The sequence below is a fragment of the Euprymna scolopes genome, chromosome 6 (genome assembly GCF_053919585.1).
Source record: "Euprymna scolopes isolate OS-2025 chromosome 6, ASM5391958v1, whole genome shotgun sequence".
NCBI lineage: Eukaryota > Metazoa > Mollusca > Cephalopoda > Sepiida > Sepiolidae > Euprymna > Euprymna scolopes.
Window position 1 is genome coordinate 71,907,952 of NC_136487.1, and position 27,637 is coordinate 71,935,588.

At 31.8% G+C, this 27,637-nt stretch overlaps 1 protein-coding gene across 7 annotated transcripts in view; it reads right to left on the reverse strand.

The window, feature by feature from the left end:
- Positions 1–27,637, reverse strand: part of LOC145277684 (uncharacterized) — a 377,033-nt gene that overhangs the window by 78,744 nt on the left and 270,652 nt on the right. For 4 of the 7 annotated variants that reach the window (XM_080129369.1, XM_080129366.1, XM_080129368.1 and 1 more), the window contains 5 exons: positions 23,993–24,060; positions 20,867–20,973; positions 15,023–15,217; positions 12,392–12,489; positions 9,207–9,284 (listed from right to left, as the gene is read on the reverse strand). In XM_080129369.1, coding sequence (XP_079985495.1) covers positions 9,207–9,284; positions 12,392–12,489; positions 15,023–15,217; positions 20,867–20,973; positions 23,993–24,060 — 546 coding nt within the window. Of the gene's footprint in view, positions 1–4,305; positions 4,345–9,206; positions 9,285–12,391; positions 12,490–15,022; positions 15,218–20,866; positions 20,974–23,992; positions 24,061–27,637 lie in introns of all 7 variants that reach the window. The other 3 variants (XM_080129364.1, XM_080129367.1, XM_080129363.1) reach the window with 1 other exon arrangement.

Sequence of the window (27,637 nt, forward strand, 5' to 3'; positions counted from 1 at the left end):
TTTTTTTTTTGTTGAAGTTTTAATTTAGTTCCTAATAAAGTTTTTTTTTTTTTTTTTTTTTTCAGTTGAAGTTCTCAGATCAACAGGCCCACTACCTGGGGTGAACACTTGAACTCTATACGAGATGCATAGATATTAAAATGTTCCATTAAAGTTCCTTATCTCTCAAACACCGAGTTAGTAAGGAAATTGGGAACATAATTTTCCTCTCCCTAATTAACCATTTTCATATGTTGTAGTATATCTTTCTTGTGGTCTCTTGGTCTTACTGGATTCCAAGATAAGAATTCATCTAGTCTAGTGGAGTATCCAGCTTCATGTTGTCAATCGAGGTAACATCACTTGGAGAAGATGCACCATTCCCCGTAAAAGCTAATGTGGATTAGCCATAAAAAAGATCTTATTTGGGCTGCGAATACTATGTGATATTGAATATTTGGTCAGGGTTTACTTCTGGGGAAAAGTATCCTCATGCCAAGTTGTCCTGACAAACCCCTGTAGAAAGAGATCTTAGACACTCGAGGATAGTGTCTAGTAGACATTTAAGTTCTCTCCATAGGCATTCAAGTTGTTAGTGTGGGTTCTGATATGTCCATAGACGCGACTGTAGTTTATATTTCATTCATGTCAAAATTCATAGATGGATATATATCAGTTCCACGAGTTTTGTGTTTGTTTTTCATTTTAATACTTTCGATAATTCATCAAATCATCAGATATTTTGGGTGTATTTACAAGATGAACAATCCAAATTATCAATCTGCATCTAAAAATTTACAAAACAATTTAAAAATCTTTATATAATTTTTCTTATCCTAAAATTTTTACAACAGCAGTGTGTTAATAATATCAGTATCACCAATAATATGTGAAGACTTCAATTTTTGTTTTTACTGAAGAGATTTTTTTTTACCAAAGTAAAAAAAAAAAAAAAAAAAAAAAAACTTTACTTTTAAAGGCAAATTATGCACAGATTGTCTTCTATAACGAAAGTGGTTACTTTTCATAAAATAATTACCTTTTTGTAAGTAATGCAAAGAACCTAACAAGTCATGTCTCTTGTTGCCTGCTTCTAGAAAGAGGTTGCTCTTGCCTTGTTTATATATAGATAAGAAAACGATTTAATAAAGCTATGTTAATGTTCTAAATTATATGAAAGATGCGCTTAATATTTCTACAATAACTAATGTGTAATTAACAAATAAAAATTAACAAAAAAAAATTAATAAATAAAAAAGAAATGAACAATAAACTTTTCTGTTAACATTTTACTACTTGCAAACTGGATTTAGTAAACAAAACAATTCTTTCTAAGTATATATTACTTGGATTATTCAGACTACTGTTCTCATCTTGAGGGTTATTCACACAACGTTTCAGTGGATGTAACCTCCAACTTTCTTCACATGTATTTTGTCGAACTCTGAAATCTTTTTGTTGAACTTGGGAATCTTCAGAAATTTCGAATGGAACCCTTTATTTAATCCATGAGGGTAGTACACTCTTGTTTCATCAGCCATGACTCTGTAGGAGTCCTAAGTAATTCACAATTGTATTTTTGAGTGTCGCCCGCAGTAAGGATTGAACATTTAACCTCCAGAAGAGTATTTTTACAACTGAATTTATCAAGTAATTTATTCACTACACCACGAGTCCTTGCATGGATTGAATAAAGGGTTTGCTCAAAATTCTGTACAGATTCCGAATTCAGAAAGATTTCAGAGTTCGACAAGATACATACCTGAAAAGGGTCAGAGGTTAACACTCAAGATAAAAACAGTATAATACATCTTCTAAGGACATTTTTTTTTCTTTACATTTGGAGATATTTATTTTTTACTAAATCAGGTTTTGCAGATTGTACTGTATATAGATGGATAGGAAAGGGAAGGAGATATGTTGGGGAGGAGACAATGTTAGGGAGATATGAGAAATATCTAAAAAAAAAAAAAAAAAAAATTTTTTTTTTCCATAGACATCGTCACTTATCAAGGTCAAGAGGCCACTCGAGGATAAGGATTAAAACGTGTACAGTAGTCAATTGGACAATATAGTAATCGTTAGTAATGGAATTTTGATAAATTTGTTAACTTGAGTGGAACGGCTCATCAAGAACTTGTTTACGTTCGACTTGAAGACAACCATATTGTAGTCAGCTGGAAAGCAGGAAAACGGAAGAGAGTTTCACAGGCGTGCAGTTCTAAGAAAGAAACTTTGTTCATGGAATCTATGTTTAGGTTTAGGCACAGATAAAGAGTGGGGGAAATTATTAATAATGTTTTCAGCTAGACAAGTGTTTCTTGTGAAAGTTTGGCAAGGGGGGGGTCATAGATCGGAGCTCAGATGGGCACTTGCCATGAAAATAACGATAAAGCAGAGACAGGCTTGCAACATCTCTTCTGTGAGAAAGAGATTGCAGGGAAGAGAAAAGCGCATCCTCTACTAAGCTACGAAGTCTATTTTGAACATATATAGATAAATAATAAAAAGCTAAAACAAGCTGACGTATAAAATAGTCTAATGAATTAAATGGTCGTCGAAGAGTTTAACTTGTATAAGAAAAGGATTTTTTTTTCTCCATTTTGTTAAACAAGTTCTTATGCAAACGTTGTTTTACTTTTATTTCATTTTAATTCAATTGTCTCTTGGGTACTTGTACAGTTTAGTCAAGACATTAAAAAATGAAAATATCGAAAGAAAAAGTTATATTTCACATATCCGTTATGAAACGAAGTTCTCCGAAAAAAGAACTCACTTAATTTCATCAAGTATTTTTTTTTACAGCGAAAAAACAATTTGTTTTCATACCAAGCAAAAGGTTCGATTTTTAGGAAGAAAAGCTAGAATTAAAGATGGGAAGGGAGTGTCGGCACTTTACATTGAGTTATCTCCCCATGGCATGCTGTTCAGCTCCAGCAAATTTCACAACGGCTGACTTCAACACGCTCTCATAAGAACGTGTTTTTCCGCTGTAAAAAAAAAAAAAAACTACTCGATCAAATTAAATTAAATTTTTTTTCGGAGATCTTCAGTCCAAAACGGATACGTACAATATAACCATTTTTCAATATTTTCAGTTTTTAATGTCTTGATTGAACTGTACAAGTGCCGTCTCTTGATAATGTAGCGGAAAGCAATGCAAATACAAAATTATAAAAAAAGCAAAGTCAGAATTTAAAAATGTTTTCTTGGATGGATTTAAACATGCTGATTCACCCACATTTCAAAAAAAAAAAAAAAAAAAAAAAAAAAAAAAAAAAATGGGTCAGTATTTTTTGGTGTAATGTTAAAAGTTCAAAGTTTTGTACATTTTTTTTTTTTTCTAACATTTGATTGTTTTATTTTGTTTTTTAAAAATAAGTTTTAATGACAATGTGGAATTGAATCTATTACAGTGTGTATGTGGACAACAAAGGCAGTATTAAAATAATATATGTATATATATTATTTTAATCACATAAACTAATATACGAAGGTATAATTTTATGCATTAAAATTCAGTATTTACTTCAACAGTGCTCAATACATAGGTAGAGCTAGGTAGTAAGTTATGAAAATATATATGGCAATTAAGCTACACAGAATATTCTGCATTTCATCCTCATGAGAATTTGTCAGGCTTATGCGTAATATTCTATGTAGCTTAATTGGCATATATATTTTCATAACTTATTGTATATATATCCAGATATGTATGTGTGTAAGGTAGGCTTTGTTTATTAAACCTAAGAATTTGAAATTTGGTAGGGTTTATGGGAAATTAATAATGTACATTTTGTTTATTAAACCTAAGTATGTGAAATTTGGGAGGATTTATGGAAAATTGACAAAGTACTTTTGTTTATTAAACATAAGTATGTGAAATTTGGGAGGATTTATGGAAAATTGACAAAGTATGTTTTGTTTATTAAACCTAAGTATATGAAATTTGGGAGGATTTATGGGAAATTGACAAAGTATGTTTTGTTTATTAAACCTAAGTATATGAAATTTAGGAGGATTTATGAAAAATTGACAAAGTATGTTTTGTTTATTAAACCTATGCATGTGAAATTTGGGAGGATCTATGGAAAATTGGCAAGAAAAAAAAATTTCATAAGAGTAGGCTTTTTTTCATATCTTTATGCTTTCAACATAATGACTCCCCCTCCATCAATTGTTTCTTAAAAATGTAGTAATAGGAGAAGGTGGAAAAAGAGGTGAGGTAGCAGAAAAGGACATAGGTAAGCTTTTTTTTTTTTTTTGTAAATTAAAAAAAAAAAACATGAGGGTATATAGAGGACAATGCCATGTTAAAACAATTACCATCTCAACAGTATCAGGACAGGGTTCTGGTTCAGATTTCTGTTAGAAAATAAAAAAAGTAAGAAAAAACAAACAAAAACAATATTTTTTTGAAAGGATGTGGCAAGAAGATGAAAAAAAAGTGTTTTAATATATACATAACAAGCACAGAGGCAGATACACACTCGCACAAAGGATAAAATTTGCAGATATGACTACCTAGTCTTAATATTGCCTTTTATAAAAAAAAAAAAAAAATTGCCATGGATGGTTTTTAAAATATTTCTTTTAATGAACAAAAAAAAACTAGTAAAAGATGAATAAAATAATCTAAAAGACAACAGGACAGAATAGTACAATAGAGAGGAGGGCGTCTGGTATGAATCTCCAAATTTAAGGATAAGGATTTGTCTAAATTGGTTAAAAGAACTTTTTTTTTTTTAATAAAAAGTTGGTTGATAAAAAGAAAAATAGTAAAAAGTATTAAAATCTGTGTTCTTGTTTAGAATTCCACCTATATTAAAAAACAAAAATCAAGAAAAATCTGATGTAAGTACTGTAAAACAATCACTCCTTCGATGTCCATAAGATTTGATTTTCTTATTTAAAAATAAAATTAATCAATTTACATAATTTTTGGAATATGATATTGTTTTGTCATGAGTACATTGATCATACAGATTTTTTTTTTTTTTTTTTTTTTTTTTTAAATATCGGGCACTTCTGGAGGAAAAAATTTTTTTTTTAATTATATTAATTGATTGTTTTTTTTTTGTTTTTTTTTATATCATGGCAATTGCCATTGAGTCACGATGACCTTGTGGGTAAGAGAAAAATGTAGTCTGTTCCAGTCTTCATCTTTTCTATTCTCGATCAGAATTCTTCCATATTGAGATAATGTTAATTTTTGTTCCAATTCAGAGTGCCCATTTTGGGGGAGCTGAATTTTCCCCCACATTAAAAACTCGTGGGGAGGTAAGTAAACAGAAACTGTCATTAAGGGAATAAGTAAAATCTCATATCAATACATTACAATCTCACTTTTTTTTTCATGAAAAAAAAAAAAAAAAAAAAAAAAAAATACATACACTGGGAAAAAATAGCTGAACTAAGGAAAGCGGGAGCCAAAATGACAGTTTTTTTTTCTTTTAATTTAAACAAATAGTCTGTAAACAATTCTATATAAATGAGAAATGGGATTCTACTACTTCAGATCAGTGTGGACCTTAGAATAGTGGTCACCAAAGGATGATGCCATACTCCTTGAATATATATAGATCATTTTTCTTTTTTTTTATTTAATCTGATAAAAATATTCTGAAAGACTTCTACACTATTACTATTTTTAACTTCAGTAATTTGTTCTGAAAACAAGAAATCCCATTTTGTCCTGTCAATTAGCACCCAATGTGAGGAGAATCATTTAAAAATAGTATTACATTTTAGAAACGCCATTAATTTCATATACGTATTAATGTCAGGGGGGAAAAGCTGAAAAGGCAAACATGCATAAATATAAATAAGCCAATCCACAAAAGTGTTCAAAACAAATAGCATAGAAAGCCAATTGCAACTACAAAATATTTTTTAAATGATGTAAGGAAAAAAAAGGGGGGGGGTTAAAACACAAATTAGAAAACATGAAATTAGAAAACATGAAATTTAAAAAAAAAAAACTCATCGTATTCTTATTTACATGATTTATATTTGGGACCAGAGTTTTCATTTTGTTTTTTGAAAATTCACAATGTTTTATCAGCTGTAACCAGAGTTATCTTCACATGTCTATCAAAATTGCAAGTCAAACCAATGTACAAGTTTTAATGATATTGATAAACCTAGGATTAATAGAAATAACACAGGTTTTAATCTACAAGAAAATACTCAAGCACATTGTTTTAAATATGATAGAAATTCTGTGTTTACTTGATCTCTGTTGATCAGTTCTACAAATTACATTCAATTTATATGAGTTAGACTAAAAACAAATTAAATTTCTTAAATTTGTTTGGAATTTTATTTCTTAAGCTCTATATAAGTTTTTAAAAAAATGGAAAGCGCAATTGGAAGACCATTTTAGATTTAAATGGAAAAGAAAAAAAGGCTTCAAAAAAAAAAAGGTAAAATATTTCTAATTTAACCTTTAAAAAATTTTTTTCAAATTATGAAATAAATTTATTCAAATAAATTTTTTAAATTTGAATTATAAAAAAGAAAAATTCAGAAAAATTGATCCAAAAGGAAAACTAAAAATAAAGTCTTACACATAAAGCCAGCAATTCTGTTAGAGAAATTGCAAGACTATAGTTCTCCAGGGGTATTTTACAGTTCATATAATTTAGGAAAAAAAATGTGAATTTAAATTATTGGTTGAAATAAATAAAATGGTGTAGCATGAAAAATAAAAACATTGAAAGCAGAAAAACGATTTAAAAAATGATTAAAGCAATGAAAACGTTATGTATAAAAACACCAATATCAAAATATGAAGCCATAATTTAAAAAGAAATATATATATATATATATATATATATATATATATAAGGAGTTAAAAAAAAAATAAAAATGGTAATGAGACTTAAAATGTGAAGAGCAAAGAGAATAATGAGTGAAATGGAGAAAATATGGTATATGGACAAGAAACATGATAGAGAAAAAAATGTGTGTTGAAATAGAAGGAAATAGATAAGATTACGAATAAATATTATGGGTCCATAGAAATAGGTTAAAAATTATAAGAATATAAGATCTGAAGAAAAAACTGAGCATTGGAGAACATGGGAATAGACAATATCATGAAATACATGGGTATAAAGAGGGAGAACATCAAGGGATATATGGGCATAGAGAAGGAACAGCATCATGGTATACCTAGGTATAGGGGGGGGGGTAGCGGACTGGTGGATATATTATACATATCCCCCAATCGTACAAAATAGGAAAAATGAATTGCATTGAGAAAGGAAAAATGAATTGCTTTGAGGAAGAAACGAACAACGCATTTATTTGAAGTAAACGAACTAGAATTTATTTCGTGAAGAAACAAATGAAAGAAAAGGGTATTACATGTGTTTAGTTTGGCGTGCGTCTCTCGCTGTTTACTGGTGAGAAGGAAAGTCTATTGCCGTAGAGCGAGAAAGAGAGAAAGTCAATCCAGTTTGGTGTGTGTCTCTCGCTGTTAGCTGGTGAGAAGGAAAGTATTGTAGTATAGAGAGAGAGGAAATGAGAAAAAGTCAATCCAGGCCATGGAGATAGAAAACGTGTAAGGTGTACGTACTGTCTGTTAACTCTTGCCCCCACACATACAGTAGCAGGGGACGTGACGTGCATGGGTGCACACCTCCCGAAAGGGAGGCGGCTGGTTCGCCGAACCTCTCAGCTCGAGAGCTGATTCAAAAAGGGCTGGAAACAGCTTGTCTCTTGCTTTTATAGTTGTTTTCGGTAGTCTTTTGCACATGTGTGGATTTCCTTTGAAAGAGGAAGTGACATTGCCCTTGTGTGCGTATGTGAGTACATGTGTATACGTTAGCGTGTGTGTATACACGTGAATGCAAGTATATACGTGAACGTTAATATATCTACTTGCGTGTACATGTGCGCGTATGTTTGTGTGTGCATATGTATATGACAAGAAATATGGCTTGAGATGTGAACACGTTTTTTTGTGTGAGACTAGAAAAGGCTCTTACAGGGGAAACAACATCATGGGATACATAGGTATAGAAAGGGAAAACAACATCATAGGATACATAGGTATAGAAAGGGAAAACAACATCATGGGATACATAGGTATAGAAAGGGAAAACAACATCATGGGATACATAGGTATAGAAAGGGAAAACAACATCATGGGATGCATAGGTATAGAAAGGGAAAACAACATCATGGGATACATAGGTATAGAAAGGGAAAACAACATCATGGGATACATAAGTATAGAAAGGGAAAACAACAACATGGGATACATAGGTATAGAAAGGGAAAACAACAACATGGGATACATAGGTATAGAAAGGGAAAACAACAACATGGGATACATAGGTATAGAAAGGGAAAACAACAACATGGGATACATAGGTATAGAAAGGGAAAACAACATCATGGGATACATAGGTATAGAAAGGGAAAACAACATCATGGGATACATAGGTATAGAAAGGGAAAACAACAACATGGGATACATAGGTATAGAAAGGGAAAACAACATCATGGGATACATAGGTATAGAAAGGGAAAACAACATCATGGGATACATAGGTATAGAAAGGGAAAACAACAACATGGGATACATAGGTATAGAAAGGGAAAACAACAACATGGGATACATAGGTATAGAAAGGGAAAACAACAACATGGGATACATAGGTATAGAAAGGGAAAACAAACCCATGGGATACATGGGTATACAGAGAGGAAAACAACATGGGATAAATGTGTATAGAAGGGGAAAACAACATCATGGGATACATGGGTGAAGGACAGCATAATGGTGTATAGGAATTGAGAGGGAGAACAATTATGAAGTCGTAATAATAGAGGGAAAACTAGAAACATGAAGAAGAGGGAAATATGTTTGAAATAAAAAACTGGCAACATGCAAATGGAGGGAGAAACTATGGAAATAAAAACGTGAAGATTGAAAACTTATAAAAATAAAGGCTGAAATGAGGATAGGAGAATTGTAGTGGTGTGGGGTGAGGATATAGAAACAGAAAGAAATTGGGATGTATGAACAGTTGAACAAAAACAAAAATGTTAACAAATATACTTGAAAACATCAGAATACTACTAATTAGACTTAATATCTAAAATCTGAAGAAAAACAAAGAAACCTTCACAGACAACACATTCACATGCCTCGTGCTTGGCCACTAAAAGAGTACATTTTGAAATGTCAACGGAATTGACATGATTGCACTTACTGTTTGAGCAGTCACTAACATGTCTCTTAGTTTTTCTATTTCCCTTCGTAATTCTTTAATGAGAGTTACATTTGAATCCTGAAAAGAAAAATCAGTGTCATGAGTAATAATTACTATCTTTGATGAGATGACATTATTATGATATGACACGATGTCATATATATCATAGACCATTTATATATATAACAATGGTATATGATATATATATATATATATATATATATATATGATTATACGAGATGACGATGACACGATCGGACGATGATTATATATGCTATGATATATGATGATGATATAATATATGATAATATATGATGATATGATAATATATGATGATATGATGATATATGATGATATGATGATATATGATGATATGATAATATATGATATGACATATGATGATATGACATGATAATGACACGATGATATGACATGATAATGACACGATGATATGACGATGATGATATATGCTATTATTAATGATGATGATATGATATATGATGGAGTAGTAGCAAGTGTACATCTTCGTAAAAAAAAAAAAAGATTTAAAAAATAAAGATAAGATCTGATAAATTGAAACTCTGGCAGATGTAACAAGCCCCAACCTGGATTGAGCAGTTGAAGTGGCCCCCAACTTGCCATATACTTGTCATAAAAGGATAATATATAGGCTGCCAAAATAATCTGAAAACTCAAGACACCACTTACACCAACTTGAATGATACTCTTAAAGCTTTCACCAGATAAATATAAAAATAATATAAATACACTCTGTAAGTCAAATTCTCCAAGTTAAACCTAAATAGAAATGCATCTGACCAATCAACATTTTATTCTGAATAGCTGATCATAATTTTCTTGTCTACCATCATAGTCTTTTACGACAAATTACTTTATTTTGATTCTGTTGTTTAAAAACAAAAACTTCCAGCTAGGAATACTGATGCAAATGTGCTGAATAGCATGTTTTATTTGGTGCATATGAATGGGTGACGTGCAGTTGTTGGATGTTTGGCCAAGTGAAAAGGGCTATATAGAGAACTGAAAATATTTCTGATTAGAGTCAGACCACCCAAGAGATATTCTTTTTGAAGAGAATGAGACCTTTATGGAGTGGGAAAAGTTTTGCTGGGGTTAGCTTTGTGAGAGGAACAATGTCCAGGATCATCTACAATTAGATGTTATCTTCAGTGTATGTCTCAAGTAGTCACCCTCCAAACAACAACAAAAGGTCAAAACCAGTCATGGGAGAAAAAATTTCAGGAGATATCGGCTAGAGCAGACCTCTTCCTACGCAGAGGAGTAGGAGGTGGAGAAGGAAATGGGGGAATGAACGTTTGAAGTGGGGAGTTGATTTTCCTGAGAGCAGCCAGACAATTGGCTTTCAATAGTTCTCTAGAACAGAGGGTTGGGTTTGTTGTGTAAAGTGGGATTGGTGTCTTTCAGTCGGCTAGAATAAAAAAAAAATCATTTTGAAAGTCTGCCATTCGATCATCAGAAAACGAATCCCACTGTAGTCTCCAAAAATAATTATTATTTGTTTATAAACTGGACTTGTTGCTTTGCTTGGTGTGAGGACTCTTTGTTGCAGTGCCGACTGGATTGGCTCAACACAAAGGAAACAATCACATCCAGTGCAGTAAAAGAACGCACATAAGTGCATGATAATACTGTTATGGAATCAAACTTATCATTCACCTACATGCCAATTGCTGTTTACATCATTAAAAAATATATTTCTACATGTGTCTGCTTTCATATAAACAATTACATAGTTCCCAGCAAAACTGCACTGAAAATGGTAGTGACTATGTAGAAAAATAAATTCTGGATCACAAAAAGTTGCTCGGTATAATAGGACCACTCCCATCTTTGTAGTTGTTTAACTTTTTAAGTTAAAAAAAGAAAAACTAAGGGACTTTACTTTTGGAACACTCCTCATAAATCACCAAATCTAATCTGGAAAAAAAGAGGTCCTCTTATTCTGGTGCAGCATGTACCCTGAATGGGCTTTTTTCTCTTTCTTTTATTACCAGGAGAGGAAATCACTGCTTATTAAGGCAGAAAGACCACTTGGGGATAAGAGTTAAAGAGTATCAAGTAGCTGATGAGACAACACTGATTATAGGTAATGGTGGAACTTGGGTAGTGTTTGTTTATTTAAAAGGGTGGCTCAGCAGGAACTTGTTAACATAGGACTTGAAAACTACTATGCTGGGTGGGAAGCAGCCTCGTGGCCTTGTGTTCCACAGATGACCCGTTCTTGCTTACTCAGTTTCATCTGAAGGATGAAGTTTCCAGGGAATACAGAATTAAAATTTCCCCAGTCTAGCATAGGTGAGATAATTATTTCTTTTTATCATCCTTCCAGATATAATGCTTGGTATTCCCAAATGGTCACTCATTTAGTACCAACCAGGCTCATTCAAGCTTAACTTTTATGATTGAGAATTGGTATAGCAATGTGTTCTTAATGCGGTGTAGCAAAGAAGGTAGCAATAGCTTACTGCATTTACTAAAGGCTATTTTAAAAGACCTTAACAGTGAAAAAAAAAAAAAGCTTTTAATAACAAACATTCAAATTCTAATCATTATTTTTTTAACTATCTTACTTTAATTCCTAAAAATATTTTTTTTGTAATATTTAAACATGAGCAATGTTTATAATATTAGCACATTAACAGTGTACAGATCAAATTTTGTTGAATATTTTGTCCTACAGTTCCCAAAAAATATCCTTAATTTCTTTTAAACCATTATTCCTACAGTCATTTAATCCCACTGTAAAAAAAAAAAAATGTTCTACGCTATTTTTGTTATTAAATCTGATTGTGACAAAGTTTCATTTTTATTTTCATTTATTTTTGTAAACCCCAAACAAGACTATTGTAATCAAAGCATTAGGGGTTATGTTATAGAGACCACTTATAGGGGAAGGTCAAGAAGATGTTTCTTAAGCCGGTTGGTAAGCTAAAAGTCTAGGTGTATTATGGTTTTGTATTTGTAATATTGTTTCTTTCTTTGCATTAAGATTTACATCTCTTTGAACTTGGAATGGGATATGCAATACCATCTTTAACAATATTCAGTTCAGAATCATCAGCCAGGAATCTGCACACCATTTCATCGACAACTTAATCTATTCATAAACAAAAAAGTTTTAAGCGATTTGAAACAAGTCTTACCTCATTAATTTTGGGCTTGTTAATAATGCTCTTGGCTCTCTGGGCATAACGGAGTGTACTCACAGTTTCATTGTAATAGATGCTGGCTGGGCTGATAGCTGTGGAAAAAATAAAACAAAATAATAGGTAAACACATTGAGTTTGCCAGATGTTTAAGGAAATGTGATACATGAATAAAACTACAAAAAATACCAGGAATTGTACGAGCACTAGAAAGCGTGTTCTTTATTTAAAAAAAAAAAAAAATTTTTTAAAAACACAAAGACACCTATAAACTAGGAAATTATCCCTCGTTTTCTCTACCAGTTACTTTATCCAAAGACAACTTCACTTCATGGTGAGATCAAAGTGTAGTATCTATTCTATTCTCAGTTAGAAAAGCAGAGTTCCTTTTTGTTGGAGCAGTCAGAATACTCCTTTTGGGGAGCTAGATATTCCCACAATAAATACTTGCCATGTTTAAAAAATTAGATTAGAACAAAGATTCAAAGTTTTCTTTATCACAAAATCTTTTATGAAATCCGCCAATATGTTAATTGCTGAAAATTAAGTAAATGAGTGCATAGGTTGTAACAGTTATCTACTAAAGAGAATGATTGAAGAATAACAAAACTGATCAATCTCTTATTGAATTAGTGGCATAAATTAATGATGCTTAAATAACTAACCATCGCATTGGTTTCCTTTAATATTCTGATTGTTCCTTCCTTAGTTAGTATGTATGTTAGCTTTGAAAAGGGTCAAATACAATTTTATAAAAGCAAACTGCTTCAAAAAAAGGCCAAATTTGTAAAATTTGGTTTTAAAAAGAATGAGATAAGAATATGGATAAGAATATGAGTTATCTCCCTTTGATGTGGCCTCGTTTTCGAATATTATAATATATGATAATTGTTGTAATTATGTGAGAAAAGAACTTGTGGTAATCCCAACATGTAGCAGCTCTTCACCGAAGAAAGAAGTCAACAAAAAACAAAGAACATTTCAAAGGAATGGGGAGGGGGGGGGGCATTATCTGCCAAGAGATGCTGGACTGAAGGACTAAATTAAAGGTTGTCTCTTTCAATGTGATTTTATTATTTGTATTGAACTATATAACAATATTATTTGTTGAGTATTTATTAGTACATATTCATTTATATCATTTAGGTCAGTTCTATATTTAAAATACAAGTGGCACTATTTTCATAGAAATGTTAATAAACTCATATTTGCTGTGCGTTATTGGTTCTTCTGTCCAAAGAACTAATTTTTTGGCTATCCAGAAAAATATCAGCTTTATGCAAACATATTTGTTGATTAAATATATTTCTCATTTCGTGGAATTTCCACAGGTCTTGCCAGTTTCAACTATTCTATTAACCAAAGAATTTTCTTTTATTCTTTCAATGTGACCATACTACTGAAGTCTCCTCTTTCATACACATCTCCCTATATTGTCCAGATTTAATCTTCCTCTGAAGTCATCAGATTTAAACCAGTCTTTACGACTCATATTATAAATTCATCACATCATTCCCCTACGATTTCTCCCTATGCAACACATGTCCACAACCATCACTGGCTAAGGTTCACTCTTATACATCATACTACATACACATGCTTGATAAATTCATCCCTCAGTCAATGGCAATATTCTGCTGGTTAATAATGAAAAACAGTTACACAATTCAAACAAGATTTCTTTTTAGAAAGTTGAAAACTGCTGGGTCCTTCATCACTTTGAGCAAGAACTTTTATTCCTCTTAAATCCTGGGAATTCTCGCCCTCTTTCCCATAAAACCAACCATAATTCTTCTAATACACTAATCTCCAAAAGACAGAAAGTCTGCTCTGTTTGTTGTCAATAGACCGGGGCTAGGAGAGGAAGTGGTGGGTGTGAGTGCATTAGAAGAATTAGTACTACTACAAAAGTAGAAATTATATTTGAAAAAGGAAACATGAAAATAGAAACTTGAAATGGGAAACTTATTCTGAAAAATCCCTGCATTTTTTTTTTTTTAAATAAGTGTATTCTGAAAAAATGAGAAAATTCAGCAAGACATAAAACTAACCACAACATACATGAATGACTTCCTTATGATCATTATACTCCGTTTAATGTCTGTTTTACATGCTTTCAGAAATTGACTTGCAAACTAACCTATCTCTGCACAGGTTTTTACTTATCCCTCTTTCTTTCAAAGTCACCCTTATAATTTCCTCTCATATTACCTTGGTCATTCCAACTCTTCCACTAACACAAAATCTAAGTTTTACTAAATTTTTTTTTTTATTTTTTATTTTTTTTTTACAAAACAAGGCAAATTGCCCCCGAGATATAAGAGGCTACTGCAAATTACAGAATAGATTTATAGAGCCTTCCTAAATGGGGAGTTGTGTAGCACGACGTTTGTTTACATTACATTTAAATTTCTGCATGTTGCTACAGTAGGAAAAAGTGAGAGGACTCCAAAAGGAAAGAAGCTATTAGAGTAGGAAGCTTTTCAGTATCTACAGATTTTTACAATGAAGAGGAGGTATTCTGCTGATTCTCAAGTTTGTTTGAGGGGGAAGACACAAGTGTAGCAGGTTCAGAGCATACTTAATTGAAGTACTTGTAAAACAGGCGTGGGGACACAAGATACTTACTTGAGATCATGATGGTTTTCGAGTTACCACCTAAGCTATCCTTCAAGAGCCATGTGAGGACAGAATCCCGATACGGTACATATAACGTTCGCTGTTTTCGTGTACTGACCATACTGGATGTCATTAACACATCCGAACTACCTTGAGACCAAGCATCTGCATCATCAGCACTAAGGGACATCAAAGATCTTTCGGCTATATAAAAAAAAAGAAAAAAAAAATTTAATTTTTTAAATAAAAAAAATTAAATAAACAAGGAAGAAAAACATGTTTTCTGCAAACAGAACAATGAATTATTTTTTTTACTAAGGAGTTACGAGGGGTGTGCAATAAGTAATGCTCCTGACCCACTTCCCATAGCATTAGAGCAACGAAACTTGGCACAGTTATTAGTCTTTCTTTACATAGGAACCACCCAGAGTTATGCATTTCTCCCATTGTTTGATGCAGCTCTGGAGACCGTTTTTGTAGAACACCCCCAGGTTGGTCCTCCAACCACGATGTGACTTCAGAAATCAAGGCTGCATTATCTGGGAAACACTTTCCTTTCAAAAACAACTTCATGTCTGGGAAGAGGTGAAAGTCAGAGGATGCAAGGTCAGGAGAGTAGGGAGGATGAGGATCGATTTCATAACCACACACCCATACTTCTGATCTGGTGACATGCGAGTTGTGGACCGGAGCATTGTCCTACAGGAGGAGGGTACTTTTCCTGATCTTGGACTGCCTCTTGATTTTGATAGCTTCCCTTAATTTCCTCAAAAGTGAAGCATAATAGGCTCCTGTAATTGTGATACCCTTTGCCAGGAAATCTGTCATCACTACTCCGTCCTGGTCCCAGAAGACTGAGTATGACCTTGCCAGCGGAGGGCTGCACCCTTGCTTTCTTTGGAGGTGGTGAGTCCAAGTGCTTCCACTGCATTGACTAGGCTTTGGTCTCTGGATCATAGTGATGGACCCAGGTTTCATCCTGTGTAATCAGTCTTTTGAAATACTTTGACTCATCTTCTTGACACATCTCCAAATTTATCCGCGAGCACTCGACACGTTCTCGCTTCTGGAATGGTATGAGCAACCTGGGAATCCATCTGGCAGACACCTTATGCATATGCAAATAGTCATGAATAATAGTTTCCACAGACCCTGTACTAATCTTGACATCTTGGGCTATTTGGCGAATAGTAATGCGCCGATCTTCCAAAATGGCAGCCTCAACTTCACGGACAGATGCCTCATCAATGGCAGAAGGGGGGGGGGGGGGGGGGGCAGGTCTGGGAGTTGTTTCTACAGACTTCCGGCCATGTTCAAATTCACGATGCCAGCGTTTTACAAGGTCATATGATGGGGCATTATCACCATAAGTATCTTTCATTTCATCAAAAATCTCCTGCGGTGTGCGTCCTTTCAAATACAAAAACCGGATCACTGCTCAACATTCAACAGGCTCCATTTCACACCTGACTCGGTTCAAACACCTGTAAAACAGAAACCACAATTAGTTCAGAGCTGTAATTTGCCACATAACCCGTAGAGATATAAATCATTGCACATGAAAAATTTCAGCTAGATCAGATAACTGGAAGTGGGTCAGAGGTATTACTTATTGCACGCCCCTCATACCACCTATCAGGGCAAAAGAAAAACTCAAAGGAACGAGTTAAAGAGATGGATGCATTGATAACTGAATAATGCTAAATACTATGAGAACTAGCAAGTCACATATTTTTGCAAGGCTGGTAGATTTACTCGTAAGAGATATTTTTACAATTATATAAATTTATATATATTTACTCGTGGGTGGGGAGGCTTTTGCCCGTCGGCGTAAAATACGTTTAAATATATTTTACTTTGTTCAGATTTTGTATATATTATTAGAGTGGTGATTTCAAAAGTAAAAAAATATATATATATTTGGGTGATATCAGTTAGAATCTAAACAGCAACATTAAAGCTGGTTACCACTGTACCAACATGACACACATTAACTAATTAAAAAATAAAAAATAAACTAAGATGAATGTACAAAATGTGTAATGATTTTTTTTTCATTTTTGACCCCTTAAAAACTATTTTAACCGGCTAAAGACTCATAAAAGTAAAAAAAATCCAATCATTTGAGGCTCCTATCGCTGCTCTGCGACTTAGTTTCGGAGGAGAGAGAGAGTCTGAAAATATGGAAACAGAGCCATACATATAGCCTTTTATATATTAGATTTAGAAACTATATATTGACACACTATAAATATTTTATAGTATACTTTGAAATATAGCGTTAATCAAATCTATGACATCACATTAAAGCTATAATTATTTTGTTAAGGTAATGTTTTAAAATCTATGAGAAAATCAAATATTTCAGTTTATAAAACATCACACTGTAGATCTCAAGGGTTCAATTTCTCGAATCTTATTTGTTGAGGACTTATTTAGTATTAATGTAATATTTTCCATTTCCAAAAGAAATTAAGATGTTTGAATATCGTAATTAGACAAATCTGTCATGTATTTCTGATGTTTACAAAATTGTGAATGATGGACAGACAGACATAAAAAATATTCTGCACCTGAAGACGATTGAGAATCTCCAAGCACTATCAACCCAAAACTGCCAAACAAGATAACAGAAATTTTCAACCCTTTGTCAGAAGCATCGCTCATTAGTCAACTAAATACCAAAATAGATGCAAAGCAAGAGTTATGAGGTTGCCAAAGTTTACTTTTGTGAGTATGAATAGCCTTTCACTACCATGGAGCTCATCAGCGCATTGATAGTTCTTGTTTTTTAGTCTTGCTGGATGTCCATACAGACAAGGCAAGGCCGTCCAATAGGAGGGCAATTTATGTCACAAAGAGCTTGAACATGGAACAGATAGTACTAGTTTACATAGTATGAGTAGCAAGACATTATCTATATATTATTAAAAAAAAACAGTGTTATGGAAGTTAATTTGTTTGGAACCAAATAGAAACGTGATTGACCGACAATAAAAGGAATAGGCAGAGTACACATTACTAAGGAAGTAGTTTTAGGATGTCAATAACAAAGTTTGAATTTCCCACAAGTCTAATGAATTTTTTTTTTTGGGGGGGGGGGTTATATAAATTTAAAGAAATTAATATAAAAAAAATCATTATAAATATATTTTTAAACTAAGTTACTTTGTTAATAATATTCTGTAAAACAGTAGACAAAGAGTATTCAACGTTAGTTCAAAGCTTAAAAACTAAATTTCTAATGTTTTTCCCAATAAAAACAACGCAAACATATTCATCCTAGTTACCTTACTCTCTTCTGCAAATACTAAGTAGCAGACTTTTTTTTTTCCACAAAATTTCTCATATTTTTCTTTGTGCTAGCTATAAGGTGGTACAAGTTAGATAACGATGCAAACTGCCATACTCAAATAATATAACAACTGCTCAAGGAGATGGTATGAACCAGTACTGATATAAAGTATTTGTTCAGTATTGTCTGGGTATCCAACATTTTGAACATAACTGATAGAGATATAAAATTCCTCTTATTAAATAGTATTACTACTCTCCTAAACACTCATTTTTAAAAAAGTTGATATACCATTGAATAACAATCATTGTTGTATGTAATGACGTAACACATTACTATCTCCAGGTAGACCGACTAGATACCTCACTGGCGTAAGGATTCTCATGATAGTTTTTAAAGCCTTATAACTTCCATGCTGGCTCATGACAGATTCAAAGCGGGTGTTTTGTTTGCAACACCATCACTAGAAGATTGCTTTACTGAGTTAACGGATTTTTTCTTTTTGGTTTTTCATTAGAGATTCCTTCACCATGGCCAAGGAGCTTCATCTATCCCCTATATATAGTAATCCTCTGGAGGGAGGTTAAAATGTGCGACATCTTACACAAAGGTGACCTGGAACTGTGCAAGGCAGGGGTGTTTAGTTCCCTGAGGTATTATACATTGTTGCTCCCCCTCCCACACATAGACATCACCTCTTATCAAGGTCCAGAGGCCACTCGTTTACCTAAATATATACAGTACCTAGTAATTCTAAATAGTCACCCATCTGGTACTGGTCAGGATCAACACTACTTCAGTGGTCTAATGAGAACCAGTGTGTCAACATGATTATTAGGTTATACAGTGACATTCCCAGCTTCAAATGTGGGTTTAATCAAATTTCTATACAAAAATGTGTTGACACAGGTAGCATCCCATATCATTGATTTTCTACCTCCAAAAGAGGAAATGATAATCCCATTTCATTACTTTCTTTCACCACAATCAAAGCCTGCAGGTTTAATTTGAGAAGGCAACCCATTAATTTTATCATGATGTTTATTGCCGCATCTTTCGAAAAGTGGCCAGCACTACAACAGCAAGAGTAAATGAAGATCAAACTTGTAAATAGAAGTTCCGGTGCTAATCAATAACTTTCCCAAGAAAAAAGCCAAAAAAAAAAAAAAAAAAAGAAGAAAAAAAAAAAAAAAAAGAAAGCCAAAAAAGAAAGCCCCCCCCAAAAAAAAGCCAAAAAAAGCCCCCCCCCCAAAAAAAAAAGCCAAAAAGAACCTTTATGACGTGCATACTCGTGACAGAAATATATATTTAAAAAAAAAACACACACACACACAAAAATTGATCATGTATTTTTATTTCCATAAAGAAAATCATTTTTACGTGATTAATGGGAATTTGTAGACATTACCGTGATGAACAAGGCTGATTTTAAATTATTTCTGGAGGGCTATTTTAAGGAGCAATAGAGGATAACCAGTAATGAATGAGTTTTTCCAATGCACCTCCTAATATTAAGAATGGTTTACTAAAATCTTGCAAAATTTTAAATTATTAGTAATTATCTTTGTCTTTCAAATAATTTGTAAAATGATATCAAGAAATCGTTTAGCGATAAGTTTTGATTTAATTTTTTTTTAATAAAATTTTCTGATCAAGTCATATCGTTTATGTATTATATTATTTTTCTGTCATGGATACGTATACCGTAAAGATTGTTTTTTTTCATGAGATGAGGAGAGAGTTATGGGCTTGCACTAAAGTTTCACATCTGCATCTGTGATGCTCATGTAATCCGAGTTGGAGATGGAGTGCAACTCCTGTTCTAGTACAGCATGCACCCTAGGTGAGTTGAGCCAGGTTCATCCAAAAGAGGAAGTTTCAAGGGAATATTAAATTCACATGCAGTCTTTGGTCACATGTGTAGCTTGCTTAGGCAATATGATTTTAACAGTATTAATTTTTGCAAGGTGTTATCATATATAATGTGTCTTATTCCTAAATGGTCATTCATTTGATACTAAAAACCAGGATCAACATTGCTTAATTGTAGTGATCTTAACAAGAACCAGTAAGTCAACATAATCATGCCATCATATTTATCTACCTTTGTAACTGAAGAGGAAACAGAATTAAGCTAGATATAACTACAAAAAAGGCTTTGAAATTGTTCTTAAATTTGATTTCATCCCAGTATTTATTTTGGCAAGTCTTGTGGGACATAAAATGATCCTTCAGCCCAGAAAAATTATTTTGATTTGAAATAACTATCTGAAATACATTCAGATGATCTATTAATTATTTGATTTCGTTTTCTATTGAAAGAGACTAATGAAAAAAATATGCTAGAAGGGTCAAGTTCACTGCTGAACACGTGATCAGATTGCCAAAACCTGAAAAGGCTTTGCTTGTTTAAAGCCAGTATTGTCTAAATTCACAATTTTGACATTAAATCAAAGGTTGATATGATGTAAAACAAATAAACTAAACTTAAAAATACTTCTGTTTTTAAATTTAAAAAAAGGAGGGAACAAGAGGGAGAGGAATGAAAATATTCTTACCAAGACATTTAATGACATTTCCCAATGTCACCAATGACTTGTTAATGTTGGCTCCTTCTTTCAAGCGATCTTTGTAGTTAGTTGTTGTAGTCGTAGATGCTCTTTCACTAATTAAAAAAGCAAAAAAATAAAGATTGATAAAAAAAAAATACCATGGTAAGAGAAACAAAGAAATCCTTATTACAATGAAAAAAAATGAAAATAATTTAAAACTACAACAAAATGATTTTCATCTACTTCAAAATATTGGATTTTATACTTTTTTGTAAAAGAATCCAGAAAATGTTTTGTTGATTAGAAACTTAATCATTTCTGGCCTAGCACATGCGATTGTCATTTTATGTATGCCTGAAAGCAAGCAACTATCTAAAATTTAAAATATACAAGGTGCCTTCAATAAGTTTCCAGACTTTTTGTACAAGCATTTTAAATTGTCGTAGACTCTTGAAAATTCAGTATGTTATTGCTATACATACTATGATATGATTGACCAATTTTTATGATTTCAACTTCAAATGAACCGCTACAGTAGAAATTGGAATACACCCTACTAAAGCCTGATTATATGATTTCAAAAATGCAATCTGGGTATATGGACACTTTAGAAAAATGATATATAATAAAATTCCATTTTAAACTTGGAAAAAATGCCACAGAAATATATTGAATGCTTCAAACTGCTTTTGGGCCATCTTGCATGAAACAAGCATCAGTTTTTGTAGTGGTATAAGAGATTCAAGGAAGGCAGGGAGTCTGTGAGGGATGATGAAGTGTGGAAGGAATAATTCAGTCAGAACGCCAGAGCTGATTGGCCAAGTAAAGAATTTCATGGATAAGAACTGTTGTGTGTCTATAGAGACAATAAATGCAGTTTGATGTCAGTGTGGGAACTGTATACACAATTATTTGCAAGGAACTGAAGATGCAGAAGATTTGCACCAAGTTTGTCCCAAGGGTGCTCAGAGAGGACGAGAAAGAAAAACGTTGTCATGACAGCAGGGAGATGATCAAGCTGATCGATTCAGATCCCGCAGTTCTTGATGCTGTGGTGACTTGTGATGAAAGCTGGATCTACTAGCAAGATCAAGAGACAGAATTCCCAGTGGAAGCATGTTGGCTCTCCAAGACTCAAGAAGGCGGCCAGACAGTGCAAATCCATCCAGAAACTGATGATCCCTTTTTTGACAGCACGGGCATGATCTACATGCACTGGTTTCCCACCGGACAGACAGTCAACAAGGAATACTATGTTGAGGTTTTAAGGGAGTTCAGAAATATATTCCATCAGAAGAGGCCAGCACTCTTAAAATCAGGTCACTAGTCCACAAGAAACTTTACTCATGGAAATTCCATTAATTTTTAGGTATACATAGGGAAAGAAAAATTATTTACAGTCGTAGTAACTAGACAAGTTCTTACTGTGAATGTTTTACAGAGGGAAACATATTTAAGCTCAGTTATAAAATAAAAGCATACCTGCAAGCATTTTTTTATAAAATAAAAGCATGTCTGCAGTAAGTTTTTTTATAAAACAAAATACACCTGCAGAGATCTATTTATAGAAAAAAAGTATACCTACAGAATTTTTTTATAGAATAATGTTTTAAAAATAGTTTAGCATATTTAAAGCTGTAACACGTTTTCAGCATTTTTATAGGTGTAAAAAATGTCTGAAAAAAAAAATCAAGTGTCAAATTATTTGTATGCCTTTAAAGTGCAAAACCTATAATCCTGAACGACTTTAAAATATCAATGTCTAAAATGCCAAACATTTTAAATTTTTTCTAAAGTACAAATAATAAAGCTTCTATAATCACGTGATAATAATCTAAATATTTGTGCATAAATCATTGCAACCACATATAACCATATAATATTATAAGATAATATAATATAACCATATAATATTATAAGATAATATAATATAACCATATATTATAAGATAATATAACCATATAATATTATAAGAAAATATAACCATATAATATTATAAGAAAATATAACCATATAATATTATAAGATAATATAACCATATAATATTATAAGATATTATAATATTATAAGATATTATAATATAACAAGATATTATAATATAACAAGATATTATAATATAACAAGATATTATAATATAACAAGATATTATAATATAACAAGATATTATAATATAACAAGATATTATAATATAACAAGATATTATAATATAACAAGATATTATAATATAACAAGATATTATAATATAACAAGATATTATAATATAACAAGATATTATAATATAACAAGATATTATAATATAACAAGATATTATAATATAACAAGATATTATAATATAACAAGATATTATAATATAACAAGATATTATAATATAACAAGATAATATAATATAACAAGATAATATAATATAACAAGATAATATAATATAACAAGATAATATAATATAACAAGATAATATAATATAACAAGATAATATAATATAACAAGATAATATAATATAACAAGATAATATAATATAACAAGATATTATAATATAACAAGCTAATATTATAACAAGCTAATATTATAACAAGCTAATATTATAACAAGCTAATATTATAACAAGCTAATATTATAACAAGCTAATATTATAACAAGCTAATATTATAACAAGCTAATATTATAACAAGCTAATATTATAACAAGCTAATATTATAACAAGCTAATATTATAACAAGCTAATATTATAACAAGCTAATATTATAACAAGCTAATATTATAACAAGCTAATATTATAACACGATAATATTATAACACGATAATATTATAACACGATAATATTATAACACGATAATATTATAACACGATAATATTATAACACGATAATATTATAACACGATAATATTATAACACGATAATATTATAACACGATAATATTATAACACGATAATATTATAACACGATAATATTATAACAAGATAATATTATAACAAGATAATATTATAACAAGATAATATTATAACAAGATAATATTATAACAAGATAATATTATAACAAGATAATATTATAACAAGATAATATTATAACAAGATAATATTATAACAAGATAATATTATAACAAGATAATATTATAACAAGATAATTTTTTTTACTTACCTGCCTGCTAAATCAACCAAATGCACTTTGCTGATAATTTCACTGGGTAAATCATCCTCTAACCTTGCCTGAAACACATATATAAGTATATATATCATGATGCATAGAATGCAAGTATAGTTTATGTTGGGGTAATCAGCATATGTGGAATCAAACAGAAATATTGCCGTATCAAGACACATGGTGATGAATAGAATAAGAAAATAATAGATTTCATCAAAGAATTGTTTTCTGCTAAAATATGGGCAAAAGTGTTTCTTGTCTTTTTTTTTTACAGAGAATCCACGAAAATAAAAGCACTAATCAAATTAAAATAGAAAATGATTTTGTCTAGGGAAGAAAAATAAAATAAAACAACCTTTGAAATATTAAAGTTCAACAATGTTTATTATTGTTTATTCTATAATAACCAATTTTCTACAGGCTACTAGAAGATGTAAGTATATAGTTTTTTTTCAATTAGTAATTTCTCTTCTATTGGGTCATAAACAAAGCAATCCTAAACACAGGCCTGCTAATCATACACCTGTATTCTCTGACTGATGGGGGGGGGAGTTTTTGTCTGTTTGTTTTTCTTTTGTAATTCACAATCAATTTTGACATGGCTCGCAATTATATATATATATATATATATTTTTTTTTTTCAATTTTTTACTATAGGAATTCTATTTAACATTGAAGTAAGCATAAATGTTCATTCATATAAATTTGTGGCTCATGTCCAAAGTTCCTCTTATATTAAAAAAAAGAAAAAGAAAAATCTACGATGAATGTACCCATAACAAAATAAAATATATTCCAAAAATCACGTAAATTGATCAAGTAGTTTTATTTTTATAAAGAAAAACATTTTTAAACAAATTTTTAGGCAGGGAATTCTGGATAAGAACCAAATTGGCAATATTTATCTTTAGTGTATAAACAATTTCTTTTGTGAAATATACAAGTTTCTAGGAATTTTGTTACAAAACATTTGTAATAACGAATATTGCCGTAAGAAAAAAATAGCTTATAGTAATTAATATTTTTAGTAGAAAATAAAAATTGTAATAATGAATAACTTCAGACAAAAAAAAAGATCAAAAACATTTTTAAAGAATTGTAATAAATATCATTAGTAAAAAAATAAATTGTTATAAAATGTTCTTTGTAATAATATTAGTTTAATTGGAAAACTGGATTTTGCTTGAAGAATAAAATTAATGATTAGTTTAAACAACACTTGCAAACATAAAATTATTAAAATTATCAAAATTATCAAAACTAACCGATGTGACAAGAAGTTTTTCATTAAATTTTATGATCAAACTTTAGCAGCAATTAATTTGCATCCATTTTTAATGGAAGAGGATACTGCAGAAACAGTTCATTTTGTTGACTAGTTGCATTTTTGCCAGGTCTGATAAAGATTGCCATGGTCATAAGTCATTCCTTTTACACACACACACACACATATATATATATATATATATATATATGTAACATATGGGTGTAGTTTTTGTCATTGGTCTGAAAATTGGAAGGAGGCAGAAGGATAGAAGAAAAGGACAAAAAGATTAAGGAGGAAAAAAATAAAAAGGAATTACACTTCACACAAACACAAAAAAATGGAAATTATTAAAACTGCTAGCAAAAATGCTTTGATAATTTTACCACCTTAGATGCAATCGTCTGCAAAAGTGATAGACTAGTGATTACTACTTTTCTTCTTTTTTTTTCTTTTTTTAAATTCTAATATTTTTATTCACGCTATTCCATCCTCTCGCGCGTTTGGTGTTTTTCGTATAAATAAAGCGAAGTTAACCGATGCAAAGACATCAGCGACCTTTCATGCCAGGACGTCTTGAAAGCAATTAGCTTTGATCAATGTGTGGAAAACCCTTCATATCAGACAATTGCTATTCATTTGAGTGTTCCCCCCTTTTTCAGGGGAGTTTGCTTTCCCCAACATCATGGGGAAACAAATAAATGAAACAGCGGAAAGCTGAACTGGCCTTCAGCCAACTTCATTTCTGCATCTTCACTTACTCCCCTTCCCTAGTCTCTAATATAAATCTCACCTGTCTGTTTAAATGAATGTTTGTATGTCTCGCAAAAACTTTCAACAGAGGCGACGGATCCTGTCAAGATCGGTATCATTTTGCAGCTCAACGTCTCAGACAACAAATATCGAAAAATTGGCCAAAAACATTAATTCCTCCACCCTAAACTCGGCCGTTTTGTACAGGGAGGGGTCGATTTTTTTTCGCTGACATTTTAGCAAGTGATCGTCACCATTGGATTGACTTCGGTTAATTTCAAAGATGTTGACTTCCGGTCGTGTCATGGAGACATCGGCTAAGACGTCAGATTTTCTTTCATTTTCTTTTCCGTCTTCGCAGCACGGGTTCGAGACTGCCTGCCTACTATTTTTTTTTTTTTTTTTTTTTTTTTTTTTTTTAAACACCTCTCTTCACCCTGGCTGCCTACTGTTGTTTTGATTCCCGCCCCATGCTACTACTATACTTAGCATTTATATCAGTTACGTCACAGGTTACATTTACAGTAGAAAACAAGTATAAGGATGGCTGAAAAGTGCAATTGTTGTGTTTGCTTTAGGATTGCTCTGGATTGTGTCGTTGGATCAATTGATATTCACTATAGATAGCAGAGGCAGCTCCAGAACTTTGTGGGGAAGTCACTAACAAACCTATCTCTTTCTTGAAAAGACTTCTATAAAGTACTAAATTACTTTGCTTTAACAGATTTTCAGCTGAAAGGGTATGGAATCACCTCAGATTACCCTATATCAGTTACGGCAACAGATCGGAGGTTGCATTAGCTGAAACGGGAGGATAACACCAAAGATGAGAACAGTCGTCTGAATAATCCAAATAATATATGGTAAAAGAAATGCAAATGCCAAAGCAAAAATTTGATTTGGTGACTTTTTCATTTTAAATGTAATTTTTCAACAAATGATGTTTCAGTGATAGAGTGTTTACAAATTTATATCCTCAATAAACAAGAAAACACTGATTGCAACTGTATCTTTAAATAATCAAAATCAATGACTGTCCTATAAAAAAAACTATTCTGTAATCACAGACTATAAATAACCATTCTATAAACACTCCAAAAACATTTAATTGGAAAAGTTTTGGATTACCAAAAGGAGGGGGGGGGGGTCTTAAAGAGGAGGTGAGAGAGTTTGTAGACACGATTACGTGATCAACAAAAATGTGCTATATATATATATATATATATTATTAAATATAATAATTATTAAATACCTACAGACACGAGTGTTTCATCCTTTTGGGAATCATCAGTGCAGGGTGCCATGATTAATGCCAGCTGCAACACAAATTTTATGATGCCTCAACTTCCTGTAGCTTTCCTGTATCAGCAAACCTAGTTTCGGAAAGAGCTGCAACACAAATCTTATGATGCCTCAACACATGTGCTATAACAGTGATTTTTCATTCAGAAGTTTTCTTACATTCCAAGTCGCAATGAACACATTTGTTCCATGTATTTTGTTTCTATTCTTGATTTGGGTGCAAATATTGGATGACCAGATATCTACAACTGATTACAGGGACAAGAGCAAGTAAACAATTTTTAGGTTACCTTTTATGGACCCCCTCCCCATGAAGAGGAAAA